The sequence below is a fragment of the Ictalurus furcatus genome, chromosome 19 (assembly GCF_023375685.1).
Source record: "Ictalurus furcatus strain D&B chromosome 19, Billie_1.0, whole genome shotgun sequence".
Taxonomy (NCBI): domain Eukaryota; kingdom Metazoa; phylum Chordata; class Actinopteri; order Siluriformes; family Ictaluridae; genus Ictalurus; species Ictalurus furcatus.
This window is the reverse complement of record NC_071273.1, coordinates 21,838,766-21,859,756: the sequence shown is the minus strand read 5'-3', so window position 1 is coordinate 21,859,756 and position 20,991 is coordinate 21,838,766. Positions and strand designations below refer to the sequence as shown.

Below are 20,991 nucleotides of genomic sequence, written 5' to 3'. Positions count from 1 at the left end.
ATCACAACAAACGTGCACATGGACAATAATGATTATTACCATTATTCATATTAATATATATCCTTTCTACACCTACGCATCAGCTCAATGCTCTCAGCTCTCAATATCTGTTTATATATATATATAGAGAGAGAGAGAGAGAGAGAGAGAGAGCGCGAGAGAGAGAGAGCGCACGGTGTTATAAACTTGTGTTCACATGCCGCTGCATGTACAATAAAACCTGCCCTATTATTTATTACTAATTAATTAATCAATCAATCCGTAAACCGTCCTAAATCAAATTCTGCCAAGATACAAATCCCAAGTGGTCCTTTTTTTTTTTTTGGTTTAATTATATAAATATCAACTTTAATGTTTTACTGTAAGAATATAAAACATTTGAGATTTCTTTTCTCTTTTTCTTTACAAAGACATACAGTACATTTAAAACACAGTAGCTTTTCAGCAGGACTCAGTACATCATATCATATCACACAGGCCTGATACGCGATGCTTCTTACCCGAAATAGGGACAAATAAAAAATAAAAAAATAAAAATAAATTTTTTTTAAATCCATTTGTGTTTAATAACGTCCTTCGGGGTAAATTTTAAACATGAGCTCGTTTAAAATAAGGACAAAATAATGTATGCTAGAATTTTGGTGTGTGACCCTCTAGTCTATTGAGGAAGCAAATAATAATAATAATAATAATAATAATAATAATAACAACAATAAGGTGAATGAGACTGTAGAATTAGCTACTGATGCGGATATTTCTTCTGTTCCAAAAAAAAAAAATAATAATTTCACTTCAATTTGAAGTACAATGCTCTGAAGTACAATGCTCTGAACAACAGCCGTTAATTCATTAATTAAACAATATCTGCTTACATAAGCATGAATACATCAGCAGAGCGGACCTCTTATTCAAAGCTTGAATCAAAAAAGGCTTTTGCAAGGCCTTAAATCCAAAACTAAACAGGATGAAAAAAATATATATAGGTATATATATATATATATATATATATATATATATATATATATATATATATATATATAAAAGCTCTTTGTATACAAACCAGTATTCATCCGTCTTTGCATAAACTCAATTCAGTCCGAGCTAAAAACAATCTGTGCTTTGACTCTTCGACTCTCCGTCGCTTCTTTTCAGTCTTTTGTTGGTCATTTCAGGCAAAAAATTAACAAAGGTAGTTAAGCCATTCTGCTTTTTTTTCCTTTTCCTTTTTTTTTTTTTTATATGCTATTCTCAGGCGAGAAATGAGATGGGGGAGGGGGGCTGCTTCCTAGGCACAATTTATCTCCATATCCGCCTTTTTAATTGAAGGACACGAGTTAAAACACAGGTACGAGGTAGCCGAAATGCTTTAGGCGCGACATTTAGTAGGGAAGGACACGATTTAGGCTAGTATTGCAACCGGTTAGAGATTAAAACTTTTTTTTTTAAAGTGTTGCACACCACACTCTGACTGATACAATGGGTTAATAAAACGGCAGATGAAATACTGTTCATATTTTCTTCCCAGACGAATAAATCTGAATCGCTTTAATCCACGCCCGGATTTCCCCCCCCCCCTTTAGAATAATGTAAATTCCCCGCCCACGTCACGCCCCTCCCCCTGCCCGGCACAATCTCACCCAAGTTTTACCGCACTTTTTCACTTTCAGTCATCTGCCAAAGGCCCAGGTTCAAAACTTTAAGGCAGGGGAGCTGTGTTATCCTTTCCAGTCCCCTCTTAGTAATTTTTGTACATCCATACAAATCAATGCCGGTCAGCTGGGTCAGATGGTCCGCTATGAGCTCCAGGCCTTTGTCTGTAATCCGCACACACTGGCCAATGTTCAGGGTCCTCAACTCGTGCATCTGGCGCACCATCCGGTTGATCCCATCGTCGCTTATGTGGCACGAGCACAGCGACAGGGACTTGAGCTGGTACAGGCCCTGGGCTACGTACGCCAGGCTCTGGTCGCCGATCTTGTCGCAGAAAGACACGTCCAAGCCAGAAAGTCTTAGCGTCCCCATGGCGAGATGCATGATGCCCGTGTCGCTGATGTTGTCACACGAGCGCAGGTTAAGACTCCACAGGCTGGTCATGTGGGACAAGTGGATCATGCCGGCGTCCGAGATGCCTCCGCAGAAGCTCAGGTTGAGAACTTTGAGTCTCGTCAGGCCTTTGGAGATGTGCTTGAGAGACAGGTCTGTGAGCTTCTGGCAGTCCTGAAGCGTGAGGTACTCCAGGCTGAGGCAGCCCTCAGCGGCGCTTCTGGTCATGCCGGCTAGGTGGCCGATGCCCACGTCGGAGACGTGCCTGCAGCTTCTCAGGTTGAGGCTCTTGAGCCGGTGTAAGCCCCACGCGATCAGGAGCAATCCCGTATTTGTGATATTGCTGCAGCCGCCCAGCTCCAGCACCTCCAAGTTCTTCAGGTACTGAGCTATCCGGCCCAAGCTGGAGTCTGTAATCTGCTTGCACAGGCTGAGGTTGAGAACACGCAATGAGGAGATCTCCTGGACGAAAGCGTGCCCCAGGCCGTTGTCAGTCAGGTTGTAGCAGCCGCTCAGGTTCAGGCTCTCGATGTTGGGCATGCCCTGGATCACATAGCTCAGGCTGCGCCTCAGGCTGAGGATCTGCACCCTCCGGATACCCCTGGCCTGAAGGCTGGGGAACAGGGACGGGTTGGCCCTCCTGAGATGCAGCTTGGCTTCCACCCCCCTCCACACCGACTTGTGGTAGGACGCGTCTCTCCACGCTGTGCACACTTGGGCCACCCGGCCTTTGTCCCTCACGTCCAAGTAACTGAAAATCATGGCTAAAATCTCTGGGAAGAGGCACGAGACGTGCGTCTCCATCTTAAAAAAAACGTGCACGCGACCCACAAGTTCACTTCCCCCTTTGCTTAAGGAGGGGGAAAAAATTAATAAAGGATCCTCCAAATCGTTTCTCTTTTCTTTTCTTTTCTCCCTTTTTTTCTTTTACATTTAAGTGTGTAAATGGATCAACTCCTGGGACACGCGGAGGAAAGGCGAGAGAGAGAGAGAGAGAGAGAGAGAGAGAGAAGCTGCTTTCCAACACAGTAAAACGGAGGGGAAACGCTCGCGCTCGGTCACACGACGCTGCCCATTTTGTGTTGAGATAACTGTCTCCGCTCTTCGCGAGGATCCAGGCGGTCGTACATTTTCCCCCGGTAAAAAGAAGAAGAAGAAAAGATTTCCAAAACTGCCTCCCGTAAGCGGGTGAAGAATTACGAGCTGGAAGAGCGTCGGCTCACACCGCTAGCCCCGAAAAATAAACCGCGTCGCGTTTGCGCTCCGCTCGCACGCATTGCCAAGCCGAGGGGCTTCCTGCTGCCTTTGTCTGATCTTTTCAAACTGACTTGGCAGGGCCGCCTGCACCGCGCTGCTCCGGGGGTGGGAGGAGCACACACAAAACCGAGTCAGAGTTTCATTTAGGACACAAAAGCGCAGAATCGAATCCTTCATCCTGTTCTTCGTGCTACGTATTGTCAGTTCTGTGCGTTTAGTTTTTAACACAGTCCAGCTAGAATCCGCGCTTTTGATCTGTCTGGGTTCCCCCCTTTCTCAGACCGAAATGGTTTCGCCCAACTCAGCTGGAACAGTAAGAATAGTTCCCCTGGAAACCAACTTCTTACAATTCAGTTCACTTTACCCTTAACCCTTGCACTGCCGAGCCGGATCGCCTCGCATTTATTTATGTTGGTTTTGTGTCTGTTTTTTTTTTTTTTTTTTTTTTTTTGTTTGTTTGTTTGTTTGTTTGTTTTTCTCACAGACGAATTGCATTTTAGCAAGCATTATTAATAGTCGAAATAATAAAATAAAAGTTTTTTTTTTTGGTTTGGTTTATTTTAGTTGGACACGTAATAGAAATGTAGGTTATCATTTCCCTGTTAAATCATTACACTGTAGTCACACAGTTACATAACAAAAGTCCTTCTGGTACAAAAAAAAAAAAAAAAGTTGATGAATTGTAAAACTAGGATAAGGGTCCTTCTATTGTGCGTTTTCTATTCATCCCAACCCCCCACACGAACACACACACACACACACACACACACACACACACACACAGGGTTGTTTTACTATCCTTGTGAGGACCTTCCACTGACATAATTATTAAATGCAGCTAATTAATTAATTCTCTGTTTACACCTAGACCTCAGCCTCAGTAACTAAATGGAAATAATTGTTCTCTTTTAGTTTGTTGTTGTTGTTGTTGTTGTTGTTGTTGTTGTTGTTGTTGTTGTGATCACACTGTCCTATCCTTGTGGGGACATTTCTTTATATACTTATGTTAACTTAAAATGTAAATCCTAATACATAATCATCCGTGTACGTCAAGTTATTACTCATACATTAAAACAAACAAACAAATGTTGTTTTAATGTGTGAATTGTAATAAATAATGCATCCTAATAAGTAAAGATAATTTAAAAAAAAAAAAGCTTGTAAAGTGAATACAATGATCCTAAATTTATTCATACAATATATATATATATAAAAAAAACATTACTTTTATTTAAAGAAGCAGACATGATTAGCTTCATTCCTTTCTTAGCCCTTCTTATGTTCTGACTCGTTTCACACGTGGGTTTCTCTATGAAACATAAACATATGATGTTTTAGTCATATTTGTGTTAGAAAGATATATTGTGTTATTCTGGAGTAGTAAGATGAAATAAAACTGGGGGACTGGGGGAGGAAACCGGAGTACCCGGAGGAAACCCCAGAAGCACGGGGATCAAAACCCCGGAAGGTTTGAGGCAAACTTGAAAGAAAGGGAACATGAGGGTTACAGGATTTTCTTCTAGGCTTAACACTTAGTTAGCATGGTTACATTTTTCTCTCCAAAAGATTATATATATATATATATAAAAGTCACTATTTTATTTCAACTTTTGCATCATTCCCAACTATTTGGCCTCACCCTTGTAATACCCACCAACTCCTCCCACCCAACCCCCCCGTTTCTCCTTATCTCGTGTTTGTTATCTGATATGACAGGGAAGCGTTTGCAGAACCTACTGGAGTATGTCAGAGCGGCAGAAGAACGGAGGAAGAAGAGCAGCACAAACGCCTTCGTGTTTACAGGAGAAAATGCAACACAGCAAAACTGACAGCCCGATATTTTCCTCCTATTCTTTTTCTTGCTGCATCTCTACACTGACATTGTGTGTCGACGATCCACCCCCCACCACCACCCCCCAAAAAATCAAATAAAATAAAAAATGTACACCATGTAGAAAAATTACATCTGTTTTCCGTCAATAGCAGTTATAATCGTGTAATAAAGTAAGATTTACATCAATATAGTGTCCTTAACCCTTTTAAAGTGTATTATGTTAGAGTAAATGTTAGACTAATTAGCATACTGTAGCATAATTAACCCCTAAGTCGAGCTTCATGATCGTTGCAGCCAAAAATGCTTGATTTTGCTACGGATTTTTTTTTGTTTCCCTCAAAATTTTTGTTGCGCTTTCTTGCGGAAAACTACTTGAAATCGCAACCGCACGAAATCGTTTTGCGTGCACTTTCGCAGTGACGTCTGTCGGTAAACAAACATGTTCGACGCACATGAAACGCCTTTGGCTGTCTCGGCCCGGATCTGCGGAAAATCTGCGGTCATTTTGAAAACTCCCAAGCTCCTCGGAATATTCCGGAGTTTGCTTGATTTTGTGTTAATCTCTGCGATCGTAAAAATCGTGTAATCCTGCAGGGACTGATCAATGACGGGATGGTGTGATGATGCGGGGTTACTGTTAGAACCCTGAGGTTGATTCTTTTCCAATAACAGCACAGTCAGAAGGGTGTTATTCTTCTTATACCACAGCAAACTAGTGGCTTTTTTTTTTTCTCAAAGCAAGACACTTTTATCCATTTACAGTTACATTAAATGTTGTGAAGTTAGTTCCTGCTCCCTGGGATAGGCTCCAGGTTCCCCGTGACCCTGAAGGAAGGATAAGCGGTATAGAAGATGGATGGATGGATGGATGGAAGTTAGTTCCTGCTCTCACTTACGTTATAGAAGCTATAAACGGCCGCTCCCTCAACCAGCATCTCTATTATTCTCTCTCTTCAAGTTAATAAGACAAGCTAGTCCTGTTACAGAATAACTGGAAAGTGTAGCCTCGTCTGTCCTGTGATTTGAATCTTAGTCACAGCTTTACCTCTGACTGTTAGCGTTGTTACAAACCTCTCCTCGCAGAAAACGTCACCGTATCAACGATTGAGCACATTTTTAAATCTGTTTATGTCCCATATAAATCCCCGCGAATAAGCTGTCGCTATAGATATGAAACAAGTGCATTAATATAAACCTTCAATTTGCACCGACACTACTGTGAGAAAATTAATCAACACCTTCTGACCTATCAGAATTGAGAATTCAACAGCGCAGTGGTGGAAAGGTGAATAACGAAGGCCTCTCGTTATGGCTCCTTCAGCTAGCTTGTTTGCCAGGGCCTGTATCCAGAGCCTCCAAGCCACCAGACCTCACACTGCTCTGAAAATAAAAACCGTGCGTGTGTGTGTGTGTGTGCGCGTGTGTGTGAAACAGACGGCTTATTAAAAAAGCACCCAAACTAATTGCAGAGACGTAAACCAGCAGGCTTTTATAAGAAACACCAACTGTGACGCCGGTTCTTCAGACACGCTATTAACCAAACCAAAATGGCAGCGAGACCCGACGAAGAGCTCGAGAGAGAGCGCACGCGAGGGAGAGAGAGAAAGGCCTGAGACTGAAAAAAATGCAAATATGACAGCAGTGAAGGAGAGCGCGAATGAAGAAGAGAGACAGAGTGAGAACTGGAAAGACAGGTGCCACATGCAAATGTGGAGGTGTTTTAGGACCTCATAAAAAAAAATAAAAAAAAACAGCAACATTTTTTAAAAGGGAAGGAAGGAAGAACGATAAAAACTCGTCATGTGATTTGATGTGCTGATTCAGGGTAGAGAGATAATTGGATAATTGCGTGCCACGCAACTGCGTTGATAACTGCGCTCGGGGCGCCCGTTTCCATGGAGACGTTAGTAGGCATGTGTCAACATGCTGTTGAAAGCTGACACCACATGAATAGATTTTAGGCTACTTTATGAAGCCCCCCCCACCACCACCACCACCACCCACCCTATCCACCCAGATGTTTTCTTTCCTTTTCTCCATGCTCATCCAGCACTATAGATTTCCGTCTGACGGCGTTCTTCAGACAGAGTTTCCACCAGGATCTTTTACAGCCTGTACGAGGCTGAATAGGGTTTTCATGCAAACAAACAACAGTCTCTTTTTAAGCTCTTCACGACGATAAACTATTCAAATCAGGCTGAGCATCGCCTGTGCTGCACCTCAACGGGGGCACCCTGTGGGGAGGCAAAACCAGGAAGTTGCTCTCGCTAATCTCTTTCAAATATCGCAACTCATCCGCACGAACATTTTTTTTGCCAGAATGCTTGTGATTTGCCTCGCATTTCCATGGCGGGTACATTGTGCCGCTCCGATTTCATAGTTGCCTGTCAGTATGGATATGTGCTGTCTTTTATACTGAGAGATAATCTCCTGCCTGTGTGTCTGGCAAAATCTTTTATGTAACTCCAGGTATAAAGTGCAGGATATTTTGTGTGTGTGTGTGTGTGTGTGTGTGTGTGTGTAAATTGGTCTGTTAATCCACTGTGCATCATAGCTTAACCTTTGACACATGAAAACTTAACCAGTGCTTTCTTAATTAGGCATCAGTTCAGTTCCAGCTGTATGGTTTTTGGTTCTTGTATATGATTTAATGGTAACTATAATGATACTAAAAGGGCGGGGCTAGCAGCAGGGCTTAGTGCTGATTGGGTACATGTGCCGCGTAACACAGTGTGTGTGACACTACATACACAGAAAAACAGAGAAAGGGTGGGGGGGATGGGCATTGTGGTAAGTTTTGCAGAAAGTATGTTCATGCCCTTGAAAGCAACGCTTTTAAATTGAATTGCTCAAAAACCATAATCATTTTTACAGCATGAACGCAGCACAAACGAACAAAAATGTGTGCGTCTTATCGGAGGTGTTTTACGTCACTGATACAACATTGTCCATCCGTGAATTCGGAGGAAAAGGTTTGGATGAAGGTCAGGGTTAGCACTCGCACCTTTTAAGTTTGAAACAATGTATACTGCTTAATCAAATGAAAAGTTATTTATGTTAGGGGCGAGGTTAGGGGTGGGGTTAACGTTAATGACAAATTCTTTTGTATGAAATTTTACCAACCACTTCTCACGCAGTTTGTCACGAAGATCGTCAATAAATGCTAGTGGGAAGATCACATTTCTCTACCGATCAAGAGTATCCTAATTTTATTTACTTATTTTGTTGTCGTTGAACTAGCCTCATGTTGGTGGCGTACACGCCATATTGGTCATATTTTCATCAACCGTGAGTTGAAAATGTCATCATTACTATTTTGTATAGCATTGTTTTCTACACAGCTTTGAATAAAGCAGCTTTACAGAATGTAGATTTATTTCCCTAATGAGCAAGCCAGAGGCAACAGTGGCCAGGAAAAACTCACAACACAACAGACTGGGTTGTTTTACGAAAATAATGCACGCCCGAGACGGCGATGCGGTACAGCGCGCAATTAATTTAATAATGTACAAAAACGCTGCGCATTTTAGCAGTTTATAGTTAGATTTAATGTTGTGGAACATCCGAGAGAAATGTTAGTTCCTGATAAACAGTTATTCCTTCACCAGTATCTCTCTCTCTCTCTCTCTCTCTCTCTCTCTCTCTCATAAAAAAAATCCCCAGCTTGTCATTTTACAGCGAAACCAGAGAATGTAAACTCTTCTCTTCTGAAGACTTTCCTGTGCTGATAAACTTTACAAAGCCCTTACAACCTTCCATAAATGTTAAATAAACGTCTCCTAACAAAAAAAAACTTCACCACGTCAACGATTATAACTACTATGTTGAAACGGGTTTCTCTTTTGTTTATTATTAGTTTTATCATCTTCTGTTTATTATTCGTCTTAGATTATGCTGACCGTCCTCCGGACAAGTCCCTGCGTATGAGCTGTCACTATAGAAACAACAACATATTACCTCGAGTACATTAATATTAACATGTCGTTCAGGTTTCAGCCGGAACTGCCGTTATAGGAAAATAACGCACACCTTTTGACCAATCAGATTCGAGCATTCAGCTGTGCTGTGGTAGAAAATCGTCGCCGTATACAGGTTCAGAAGAGGAAAGACGAACGGTGTTGAAAGGATGTTCAGATTGGGAATAAGTGTCCCGGGATGATGTACATGTCTACAGTATCCAGGTGAGATTGTCCTCTGAAGTAAGGGTGAGAGTTGGGCCTAAACTGCTTTTGGGAAGTGTAAAACTTTAGGGTATCCGTGTATGCAGAAGGTGAGTCAAACATTCTTTGAGGTGTAAACCAAATGCTCCATTAAACCAAAGAGCAATGGTAAGCCAAGAGTTGGTATAATGATGCAGTCGGTTTTACTGAATAAGCCAAAGCTCTAGGTACTATTGGCTTCTTTTATTTGGTCCTTGATTTTGTGAATGTGCAGTGGAAAAATGCTTCATCTTGAAGAACAATATGCTGCTGAAAGTGATAAATCTCAATAGGCAGAAATAAATCTTGCTGTCTCCACTTTCTTGGATTCTTCTGCATTAATTCACCAGCTTACTTCTCTTTTTTTCCCTTGCTGTTTTGTGCACTCTCCATTTTTTTTTTTTTTTTTTTTACATTTTTTATCTCTGCTCTACCCTTTCCCTCTCCCCCAGCTTTTCTTTGCTTGGCATGTCTAGAGCCAGGTGAGGCCCCTCCAGAGAGTAATTACAACCCCAAACCGTGATCAGAGCCCCGCAGCACTCAGCATCAAAGCGCAGGCAGGCAGAAGCTCTTGCTAATGCGCTGTAAAGGGAGAACCTCGGCCGGGGGAAAGGCTGAACCGCTTCACAACACACCACAAAAAAAAAATAATAAAAAAACAACACCCTTCAACATAGCAGCAGCACGTAACAAGGCATTTGGGTGCTCAGTGGTTAAGTTAGCATGACCTTGATTGAGAGAGAGACGGAGAGAGAGAGACAGAGAGAGTGAGTGATGACTGAAATCGTCTACTGCATGTCTGGGCCTGGGGAAAGGGAGGAACCAGGTGTTCTACAAACAAGAGGATGAATCCAGAGGTGACATGGGCTGCAGAGTCAACACATCAGCCACCCACCTGGTGAGGCCCTGAGTGTGAACAGCTCTAGAGAGCTCAGCAAACAGCGCATACACCCAGAGAGAGAGCGAGCGAGAGAGAGAGAGAGAGCGAGCACGAGAGAGATGGTTATAAGGTGACATTACTCATAGAAGAAATATGGCCTCTGAATATATTCCAATTATGATCTTTGAAAAATTATCATTGCTGCCTCACAGCTTCAGGATCCTCGGTTCGATCCTGGGCTCAGGTTACTCTCTGTCTGGTGTTTCATGTGCTCTCTGGCATCTGTGTGGGTTTCCTCTGGGTTTTTCAAACCTCCCAAGAATATGTAGGTGGATTGGCAACACTAAATTGCCCTTAGGTGTGAATGTGTGTGTGTGTGCGTGTGTGTGTGTGTGTGTGTGCGTGTGTGTGTGTGTGTGTGTGTGTGTGTGTGCATGGTACCCTGGACTCTGTATCCACTGGCCAGGATAAAGTGGTTACTGAAAATGAATGAATGACAGAAAAACCAGTTGGTCCAGTTTGTTAAATAAATAAATAAATAAATAAATAAATAAATAACAGGTCATCACAGAGCAGTTTGAGAGTGCAGTTAAATTTTAACACTTCAACACAGGAACAACAGATTAGCTAGAAAATCGCTTTAAATTCTGTCATGTATATAAAAGAAATGCGAATAGACATGAACCAGTTTCTTAGCTAGCTAACGTAGTTAGTTAAATGCCTAAGACAGTGTTAACTAGCAGTGTTTTCCGGAACAATGCTAAATTCCTCAGGAATTTCCCTCAATCCAATGTGACAAAGAGAAAAGGCGAATTACTTCCACTAATTCCAAATGGACTTGAACCACTTTCTTAGCTAGCTATACTTAAGACAGTTTTAGCTAGCTGTGTTTTCTGAAAAGTTACTGAGCTGCTCGGTAATTGTCCGAAAACCAACCTCACAACGAGAAAAAGCTAAAATTGTTTTCAGTTCAGTAGCAGAAGAAGAATACTAATGCAGATGAACCACTTGCTTAGCTACCTAACTTGGCTAGTTAACTTAGCTAGCTAAATATTCAAGACAGTTTTAACCAGCAGTGGCAACACACCCTTTATTCAGGAATTGCCCTAAAACCCATTTCTTGATGGGAAGAGAAAAGGCTAACATTACTTCTAGCAAATATATAAAAATCCAAATCTACATGAACCACTTTTTTTTAGCTAGCTAACTAGAAATATAGTCCCCCAAACTACTAACCTGCTCAGAAATTGTCTTAAAACCCATTTCACATACACAAAGTCCACTTTGTTCTCTTCAATTCAATTCAGTTTTATTCGTATAGCGCGTTTAACAATGGAGATTGTCTCAAAGCAGCTTTACAGAAATATATAAACACGGGATAGAGATTTTAAGTGTGTGAGTTTATCCCTATCGGTCGAGTCGGTGGTGACGGTGGTGAGGAAAAACTCCTCTAAGATGATATGAGGAAGAAACCTTGAGAGGAACCGGACTCAGAAGGAAACCCGTCCTCATCTGGGTAACGACGGATAGTGTGAGAGTAAAAGAAAGTTCATTATGGTTTTATATGAAGTCTGTTTGTTGAACTAGTCCACTGTTCACTAAAGGAGACCTGAGTGTAAAACTGCATGTGGTAATTGCAGTCCCAAGGCCATCGCAGCAACCGTAGTCCCAGCAACCACAGCGAGAATGTTCATGTGGAATTGAGGTCCAAAACTATTTCATGGTACTTCAAGCGGTACCATCCTCAGCAATCTCCAGGCTGTAGGCTCCAGTTGATGAGAGCTCCATCCGGAGGTAGGGCATCTGGATCTAGCTTGTCTAGCTTGTCAGTCTACTAAAGTATTAGTCTAACTATTGTAATGTAGCATAATCAACCCCAAGGCTCTGCTTATAGCAAAGTGTATTATTGAGTAACTGACTTCTTTTAAACTAGTGGTGATTAAACATAGCCAGTTGCAATGTCAGTTAAACTTCTTCCTCTTTGTGTGAAAGCAGCTGGGTCTTTGATAATGTTGAGTGATGAAAAGACCCAGACTCTGTAGCGTAGAGTCCCTAGACTCTGTTGTTTAGTTTTTGAAGGCCAGTCAACAGAGCTGGTCATTTCTGAAGTATCTCTGAAGTGATGGTATGGTATCTCTTGGCAACCCCGCCCCGGTTTAAATCGAGCTCTGCTCATATCATATGTACACAGTGTCTTACTTTAAAGCTCTGTTATTGCTTTTGCTCACGTTATTTAAAGTGACTCGGTTGACAGTTTCATTCATCACGTGAGATATGTTCTTTGTAACCACAAACACGGTTCAGTGTGAATGACTGGAATTATCGAAGCCTGCAAATTCCACAGAACCATATTTCTAGTGCCATGAAGCCTGGGGGAAAAAAAAAATAATCTTTTTGATCTTGCGCTAAGCAACTTGCTCAAAGAAACTAAAAAGTGAGTTGTGGAAGAAGAAGAAGAAGAAGAAGAAGAAGAAGAAAAAAAAAAGTGTGACTGTGCCTGTATGTGAGTGTGCGTTAGTGAGCGGCAGTTTTATTTTTGGTTCCTGCGTAGCTGTCAGAGAACATCTCCTTTAGAGTGTGCTGATTGTGGAGAAGAAAAGCCTCACGGTCGGTCCGCCGTGCTGTGCCTGCGAGACAGGCTGCTACGGTTCGAGCACGCCGCAGCTGTGCAGTCCTCATCAGAACAATAATGAAAAGCTGAATAATTGATACATTCTTGCAGAAATGCATTGTTTGCATTTGAATTAAACATTACAGGCAGACGCTCGGAGATTTGGGAGAGGAAAAGCTGCGCAACTTTCACTAAATGAAATAATGTGTGTGGGAAAGAGAGAGACGGGGGGAGGGGTAGAGGTAGAGAGAGGTTATATGTTTAGGTAACCCACCATCTTGTAGATACTGTAGGTCACTGTCCCTCAAGCTTCATCGGTTTCTATTTACCACTCTCTCATTTTCGTCCCATCTGCTCCTTTCTGTCTGTCTGAGCACATTTCTACCGGTTACAACACCATATCAGTAACGCTATCACATATCTGCATTTTGTTACTTTCACTGACTCGTTTTTGTCATTAAAACAGTCCGCTGATGAGTAGCCTTGGGATCTGTGATCATTTCATTTTGTTAAGAGTGGTGGAAATCATCATTTGAGCACCTTTGTCTGTAAATCATGTCAGATTGGACTTCTGTCGGTGGAAAGTTCATGAATAGACAGCTGTATGATCGATGTAATTGTTCTTTTGTTTAAAGATCATCTCTTTTTTTCATTTAGTACTGCCCTTCATAAGCTACGTAAGGTATTTACATGTCTTCCAGAAGACAAAATAATAACCGATCGTCCTGTTGAAAAGTTTACACCCCCAATCGTGTCGCCTTCTTGAGCATCAGTGAGCGTTTGCACCTTTTGTAATAGTCGTGTACGAGTCCCTCAGACGTCCGCAGTGTGAGAAGATGGATCTGAACATCATATAAACTCTGCTGGAAAGGGGTCAGGTATGCAGAAGATGCTGGAAAAGTAAAGAATGTGCAGGACCTGGAGGATTTTTCTGAAGATCAGTGGGCTGCTCAGGACAAACAAGGGACTCGTGAAGAACTCTCACAGAACATAAACACATCACGTCGTGGATCGTCCAGGTAACGACACACGGGGTTAATAATCGAGGGTGTGTAAACTTTTGAACCGGTTCATTTGTGTAAATTCGGTTATTCTTGTGTCTCGTGGATTATATCTAAACATCTGTTATGTGAAGCAGCTTATTCAGGGCGGGACTAAATAAACAACTAAACGCAACTTTTATGATCCTTCTTTCATTTGTAACATTTCGAAGATTCTGCAAGGCGTACGTAAACTTATGACCTCGACCGTATGTTGAAACGGCTCATTTCCGAGTCTGAGAAGATTCAAAATTAGGTACGACTTTAAGACTCCAGTGCTATCTTTGTTAGTGTTTACTCTTAACACAAGCGCCACATCGGAAATGATGTCACCACCCCACCTTTCACAGAACTCCACCTAATTTGAATCGTACTGTTGGGGAACGTCAAGGGAAATGGACACGAGTACTTGCACCAATGTATGGAAATGGAAATATTTTGGTATACATATAAGTTCCGGTTCAGATATATTAAAGCTATGAAGGTATTCTCAAAGCGAGGCCTGTGAGTCATAATCAGGGATTTGTTTGTCTGTGTTTACAGTTATTAGCCTGTCTGACTGGTCACTGGATAGGAGTGGGTTTAATGCAAACCTCAACAAAGAAAAAAGTCAGCTTGAACATAATGACTGTTTTTTTTATTTAAAAAAAAAAAACAACAACAAAAAAAACAACTGTTTTGTTAGTTAGACGTTCAGGAATAAAAAACTCTGTGGCTCCGATAAATAGCCAAAAATATTACTGTACACATTTAAACGCTGAAATAATGAGCCTAATATTTGAATAGTTAAAAAAAATCAATATTTTTGTTCATAGTTCAAAAGTTTTAGAAAATACTCTCATTGCCCACGTCATGTGTGTGTGTGTGTGTGTGAGAAAGAGAAAGATGCTTAAGAAGCTGATGTGTTAGGATCCAGAATAATCAATCTGGAGGGACAGTGAGGCAATGCAGCGGGTTTTAATCAGTCTTCCAGGCTGACCTTTCATCACTCGTCCTCGCTCGCTCCCTCTCTCTCTCCATACAGCTTCGACAAGTTTGTATGTACAGTCACGTCTCGGTACTTGTCCTTCTCTGTCTCTCTCTCTCTCTCTCTCTCTCTCTCTCCTTTCCATGATCCTTTTGCATCTTTCTTTTTCTCCCTGTGTGTGCATGTCTGTTTGTATTTGTGTATCTGAACTCAGTTGAGAGTCGTCGTGGTCCTGTGCCCGCGTCCCCCTGTGTGCTTTTCTGTTGTGGCTCTGTAGGCTTTGATGTGTGTTAAAGCCCCCCGCTGTCGTGGTTCTGCATTGTTTCTGAGGGTGACATTCAGTCTGCGGTCTCTGGATAAAGAAAAAGAGAGAGAGGATAGGATAGAATAGAAGAGGAGGAGAGAGCAAGAAAATGGGATACGATGAGAGCAGTGTAAATTGTGAAGCTGATTTGAAATTTGGTTTAATCTTTTGTCAAAAGTACATACGAGCATGAGTCATGTTTTAGTCTCTGTTCGCTTGAGCAAGGTTTAGAATGCTAAATATTAGTCTAATTTTTCAAAGAGCAAACGCGTTAAGGCGCCGCTTTCTCTGTACAAGTGCACATTCGCGTCGTTATCGTTCCAAACTCTCTTTCTTCTTCGATACGTCTTAGGTATGTGCTGATTCGTTCATTCCTCTTCTAGCACGTCAATTTGCCAACATTGGCTATTTTTATTCGTTAAAGAATGACACGTCGTACTCTCAAACTAGCCTCTGTTTTTCTTTCTCGGAAAGTTTATTTATTAAAAAATCGCAAAGAGTAAACTCGTCCGTGTTAGTGCCGAAGACTTTCCAGTGTTGGGAAAAACGTAAAGTTACAGCTTTACTTTTGCTGTGCTGACACTGGAGACTCCTTCCAAAATGACAAATTATTATCATTATAATTAAATATACAGTTATTTAGTCTTGGATTATGTGGCGCACCCGTCATACAAGTGTCTGTGAATGAGCTGTTACTATACTGTAGTGGCAGTAATGTATTCGAATGGGCACGGCTGTCGTTATCTACGGGACGAAAAGTACCAGGTACTCCGGTTTCCTCCCTCAGTCCAAAGACATGCGTTGGAGGCCGATTGACATTTCCAAATTGTCCGTAGTGTGTGAATGTGTGTGTGATTGTGCCCTGAGATGGGTTGGCACCGTGGGATCGGCTCCAGGCTTCTACGCGACCCTGTGTAGGGTAAGCGGTACAGAATGTGGATGGATTTTAGGAGTCACTGGGTTAGAAAGAATTCGATTCCCGTAACCGCCCTGAGTGTGGGCGGAGCTTGCATATTCTCAGCGCTTCGGGAGTTTCATCCGGGTACTCCGGTTTCCTCCCCCAGCCTACAAAGACATGCGTTGTAGTCTGATTGGCATCTCAAAAAAAAAAAAGTCCGTAATGTGTGAGTGTGTTTGTGATTGTGCCCTGCGACTGATTAGCACCCCATCTAGGATGTCCCCCACCTTGTGCCCCGAGTTCCCTGGGATAGGCTCCAGGCTCTCCCGCGACCCTGTGTAGGATGAGCAGTACAGAATATGGATGGATGTTAGCAGTCACTGGGTTAGAAAGAATGCTAATACAAGGAAATGACAGATTTTGGTGAAATTTCGATTCGGAATGAATTGGACTCGGGCTCAGATGGTCTACATAAGGAGAAAAAAGCGAGCCTCCCTTCTCACTTACATTCCAGGAAGCTGATTCGGCTTGGCGTCGATCGTCTACCTAATCCATGCTCCAGTAGTTACAGCTTTAAACTTTTTATCCGCTGACGTGATGCAAGCCAAATGTTTGTTCCCTTTATTTAATGACCTAAATTTCTTTCGAGACTGAATGCATGGAGATGAGGGACAATTTATATTATAAAGCATTATATTTCACTGTAGATTTCAAAAACAAGGGTGAATTTTTAGGCTTGGTGTTCTCCTCGCCTTTCAAACAAAATGAACACTGGACCGAAGCGAGGGCTAGATGAGAATAGAGGGCAGAGGAGATGAGACGAGTCGAGAGGAGCTGGATGATGGCTCCAGGGCTGTGCAGTAAGACTGATGGGCGTCCAGCGGCCTGTCGGCATTGCCAGGACAGGAGTGGGCACCGAGCCCAGTCTGATGGGCTCCTCTGTGGGCTGCACAGCGAGAGAGAGAGAGAGAGAGAGAGAGAGAGAGAGCATGCCCCCTCCTCCTGCTTTCTACTGAGAGCTGAGAGAGAAAAGGCGGGGGAGAAAGGGAGAGAGATGGAGGAAACAGCCTCACTATGATGTTGACCTATATCTCCAGCTGAGACACACATGCTCAGAGCATCACATTAGCTACACATGATGCTTGATTTGCAAAACTCATCAGCGTGTGCAGTCCTGTGTCGTGTTACCGAAATTGTAAAATTGCTAAATAAGTAGCAAATTTACCACGCGCTGATGTTTTTGTTTCTTGCCGCATCGGGCTGTAACATGCTGTTAGTGTGCCAGCGGGAAAGTTAAGGGATTAGAGAGTGCTAATAATGTTTCACACTCAAAATCCGGGACATAACTGGCATACCTTAACCGGTAATGCTCGGGATTTGTGTCAAACAGTATTTATCAGGGGTTCAGGAATCCACTTATACAGGGATGTGACATGTAAGGGTGCTTTCACACTTTCAACTTTACAGAAAATGGGGCTTTTAAACAGCACTGCTGCCTGGATTATTATTATTTTTTCTTCAAAAGTTCATTCCAAAAGTGCTTTAAAAAAAAAACAAGTGGCGTTTTTTTTTTTGTTTGTTTGTTTGTTTGTTCGTTTTTGACCAATCGGGTTGCAAGTTACGGCACAAGCAAGAAAACCAAACATGGCGGACAAAATGCCAGTCAGCTAATATAAGGAAAATTACGACAAAAACATTTCACTGGCAATATTCCAACATTTAATATTTTATAGAACTAAAAATAAAAACGTCATTCCACTGATTTTCTGTCTCTAAAGCTACAGCGAAAGCAAGCAACCTTCTCATCACCGCCTTTCTTTCTTTCATCTGCATTTCCGATGCTAATAAATCTAATCTAGAGACTAAACTATGCTAGTAGGTTAGCTGATACTAGTTAGAATGGGTAAGAGCGTTGTCATGGTTACAGTGTGCACAACGTGTGAGCTACTTTGGGGTGGTTTTTTTTTTTCATATCAGCACAAAAGTCGTTCGAGCTTCTTCTGGAAATAAACAACAACAACAACAACAACAACAACAACAACAGCATCATCGTCTGTTCACACCAGTCTTCCTGAGACATTCCTGGGAATTGTGTTAGGTCTTCTCTCAGCACATGACCACGTCAGTCTTCCTGGGATTTCGATTCTGGCTTGCGTTCACAAATACATACTTCTTGATTAATTACAGTTTAATTACATGTGTGAGAAGGGCTCAGGAACACCAACAGTGTCCACATACTATTAACAGAGGGGGGGGACAACAATGGGACATAAATAAGGAATAAAACATGATGGGGCATGCTATGATAGGAAAATAATGCTGGGAGAGTGTGATGAGACCTGACACAGTTTATTATTGACCTATTTTTAGTGAAAGGTACATCATGTTTTTTTTTTATCCATTTATAGTTACATTTGATGTTGTGGAACGTCTTCAAAACTCGTGTTATCACTTATATATAAGTAGATATAAACACCAGTTTATGAGACAGAAAATGCAGCTTGTCATGTTAGAGACATCGCAAAGCGTAAACTCTTCATAAAAAAACAAACAAACAAACAAACAAATATACTGAATCTGGAGACTCCTTCTGTAAATGTTAAATAAACATCTCCATCCAGAAAACTTCACTATATCAGTGATATCGTTGTTAAAAAAACCTTTTATTATTATTATTATTATTATTATTATTATTATTTGGAGCATTAATGATAATCCTGTGAGTTGAATGTCTGCCAGATTTAGAAAATGAATCAGCACCTTCTGACCAATCAGAAATGAGAATTGTGCTCTGCTATGAATATTGTGTAATAACATGTTCGCCCACTCTTTGGCGTTGTTTTTTTACTGCCTGGAGGATTTCGGCCGCTCTAACTTGTAATGTATTCAGAGATGGAGAAGGTTAGTGGTCGGATTGTATATCGTATACAGCCATGCCTGGGATTATAACACCAACTCCAGCAGCGCATCTCCATGCACTGCTGTCATTCAGAGGGTCTTACAAATCACTAACATGTGCCTACTACTCAGGCAACCCACTACCATCACACTGTGTGCCAGATCGAGTGAGCTCAACATCGCAGGCCAGTGTAACACTGTACACAGTCTCTCCGTCGCTCCGCTCCCCTCCACACCGATGACGATGAATGTATTTATTAGAGAATAAAGTAGCTCTAAGCAGCCGCGACGCTTTTACAGTGGCCTCCCCCGCTGCTTCTCGGCACTACAATGTGCCCTATCAGACTTCTTACTGAGAACAAATTGAGAGAGTGGGGGAAGGAAGGAGGGTGAGAGAGAGAGATAGAGAGAGAGAGAGAGAGAGCGACAGAGGGAGGGAGGGAGGGAGAAAGAGCGTCCTGGGTGCGTCGGCAAATGGAGAGAGTGAGTGATGTGCGGCCAGTTTGGCCTACGTCTGGTTTCCTGAGCAGTCGGTGCTGAAAGCCATATGGGCTGGGATGGCGGGAAAGAGAGGAAAAGAGCGAGAGAAAAAGAAAGAAAGAGACGCCACAAGCTCAATACTTCTCTCAAATGAGTCATCCACTGCCAGTTTGAGAATGAGAGAGAGAAAGAGAGAGAGAGAGAGAGAGGTAAAAGGCAACAGAGGAAGTGAAACAGGATGTGAAGAGGTCACAGGGTAGATGGAGAGAATGATGGCATTTTGAGCAGGATGGATGTGTCAGTGGAAGAAAGCAACATTGGGAAGCAAGTTCTGGACATGACGACGAAGAGAGAGAGCGACAGTGAGCCGTGTGTGTGTGTGTGTGTGTATGTGCAGCCCACATGTCTTTGATTTACCAGGCTGCCTTCTATCTGGTTTAGTCACAGGCAGCAGGCAGCCGAGACGCCGTGGTAATGATATACAGCAGGCTGCTTGCTCTGACACCTCAGCACACGGATCTGTCAGAGCTGCCTCACCATTGATCTCCCAGCACCCGCCGCAAAGCATGCTGGGACACACAGCTGGATCGGTTACCACCCCGGATCCACCTCCGCAACCTCCTCTCGGTTTCTGGCCTCTCAGGTACACCCTGGGACACGGACAGTACGACTTTCCCGACTTTCGCCTGCAACGCCTCACAAACATGTGTTCTGAAATGCGCTCTGCATATTTGCCGCTTGACAGAGCGCTTTGCATTTTTATACCGGCGCTGTGGATGAGCGAGGCAGATTGTCTTCATTAAATCAGTCAAACAGATGTTTGATGCACGTCGAGACTTCTGCTTCAGGGAAAGTCTTCTTTGCTTTGAGCACTTCTCCGAGCTCTCTCCTGCACAGACTCTCCTATCACTGTCTGGCCTTCTAGAGTGTGTGTGTATGTGTATGTGTGTGTGAGAGAGAGATGCTCTATTCCTCAGTCTGAAGCCTCCAAACACACACTCACACAGAGCCAGAAGCTCAGAGGCTCACACATAACCTCAGGATTACTTTCCGTCATGTGCAGTATAGAAAATCTAAATCCTACAAATAAACGTATCCCATTATCCCACAGGTTCTCGACCCTGGTCCTGGAGAACCCACAGTCCTATCGATTTTAGTGCTGTCCAAACTCTAAAACACCCTCTTCAACTCAGGAAGGGCGGTTAAGTCACTGTTTAGGTGTGTCAGAGCAGGAAAAACACTCACATGTGCCAGACAGGAGGTTCTCCAGGACCAGGGTTGGGAACCAATGGTTTGTCTTATGGAAAAGGGAATGAAACCTCAATCCAAGGATGACTCCATCTAGTTCCATCTATCAGGAGCCACATTAGACATGTTTCCACAACAAGACCTGTTTTAGGAACTCAAGAACTTCAGGCTTGGTTCTACAAGAGGAACTTCAGGAACCTATTTGGCACCTAATTCAGTGTAGGTACTTTATTGCAGACCAGGAACTGCTGCCATGCTCTTAATGATTGTACAACAGCTTGTTTTCATGTAGAACCCTTTTAGAGAACTAAGAACCTCTGTTTTTGTTAAGA

The 20,991-nt window shown here is 42.5% G+C and overlaps 2 protein-coding genes across 2 annotated transcripts in view; one reads left to right on the top strand and one right to left on the bottom strand.

Annotated features, from left to right (window-relative positions):
• Window positions 1-20,991, top strand: part of wnt5b (wingless-type MMTV integration site family, member 5b) — a 121,587-nt gene that overhangs the window by 74,870 nt on the left and 25,726 nt on the right. The gene's annotated exons all lie outside the window — the stretch shown is intronic.
• fbxl14b (F-box and leucine-rich repeat protein 14b) lies at window positions 1,604-3,659 on the bottom strand. The gene has a single exon (XM_053650817.1). It carries the CDS (start codon window positions 2,845-2,847, stop codon window positions 1,645-1,647), a length of 1,203 nt encoding a protein of 400 aa, XP_053506792.1. The 5' UTR covers window positions 2,848-3,659; the 3' UTR covers window positions 1,604-1,644.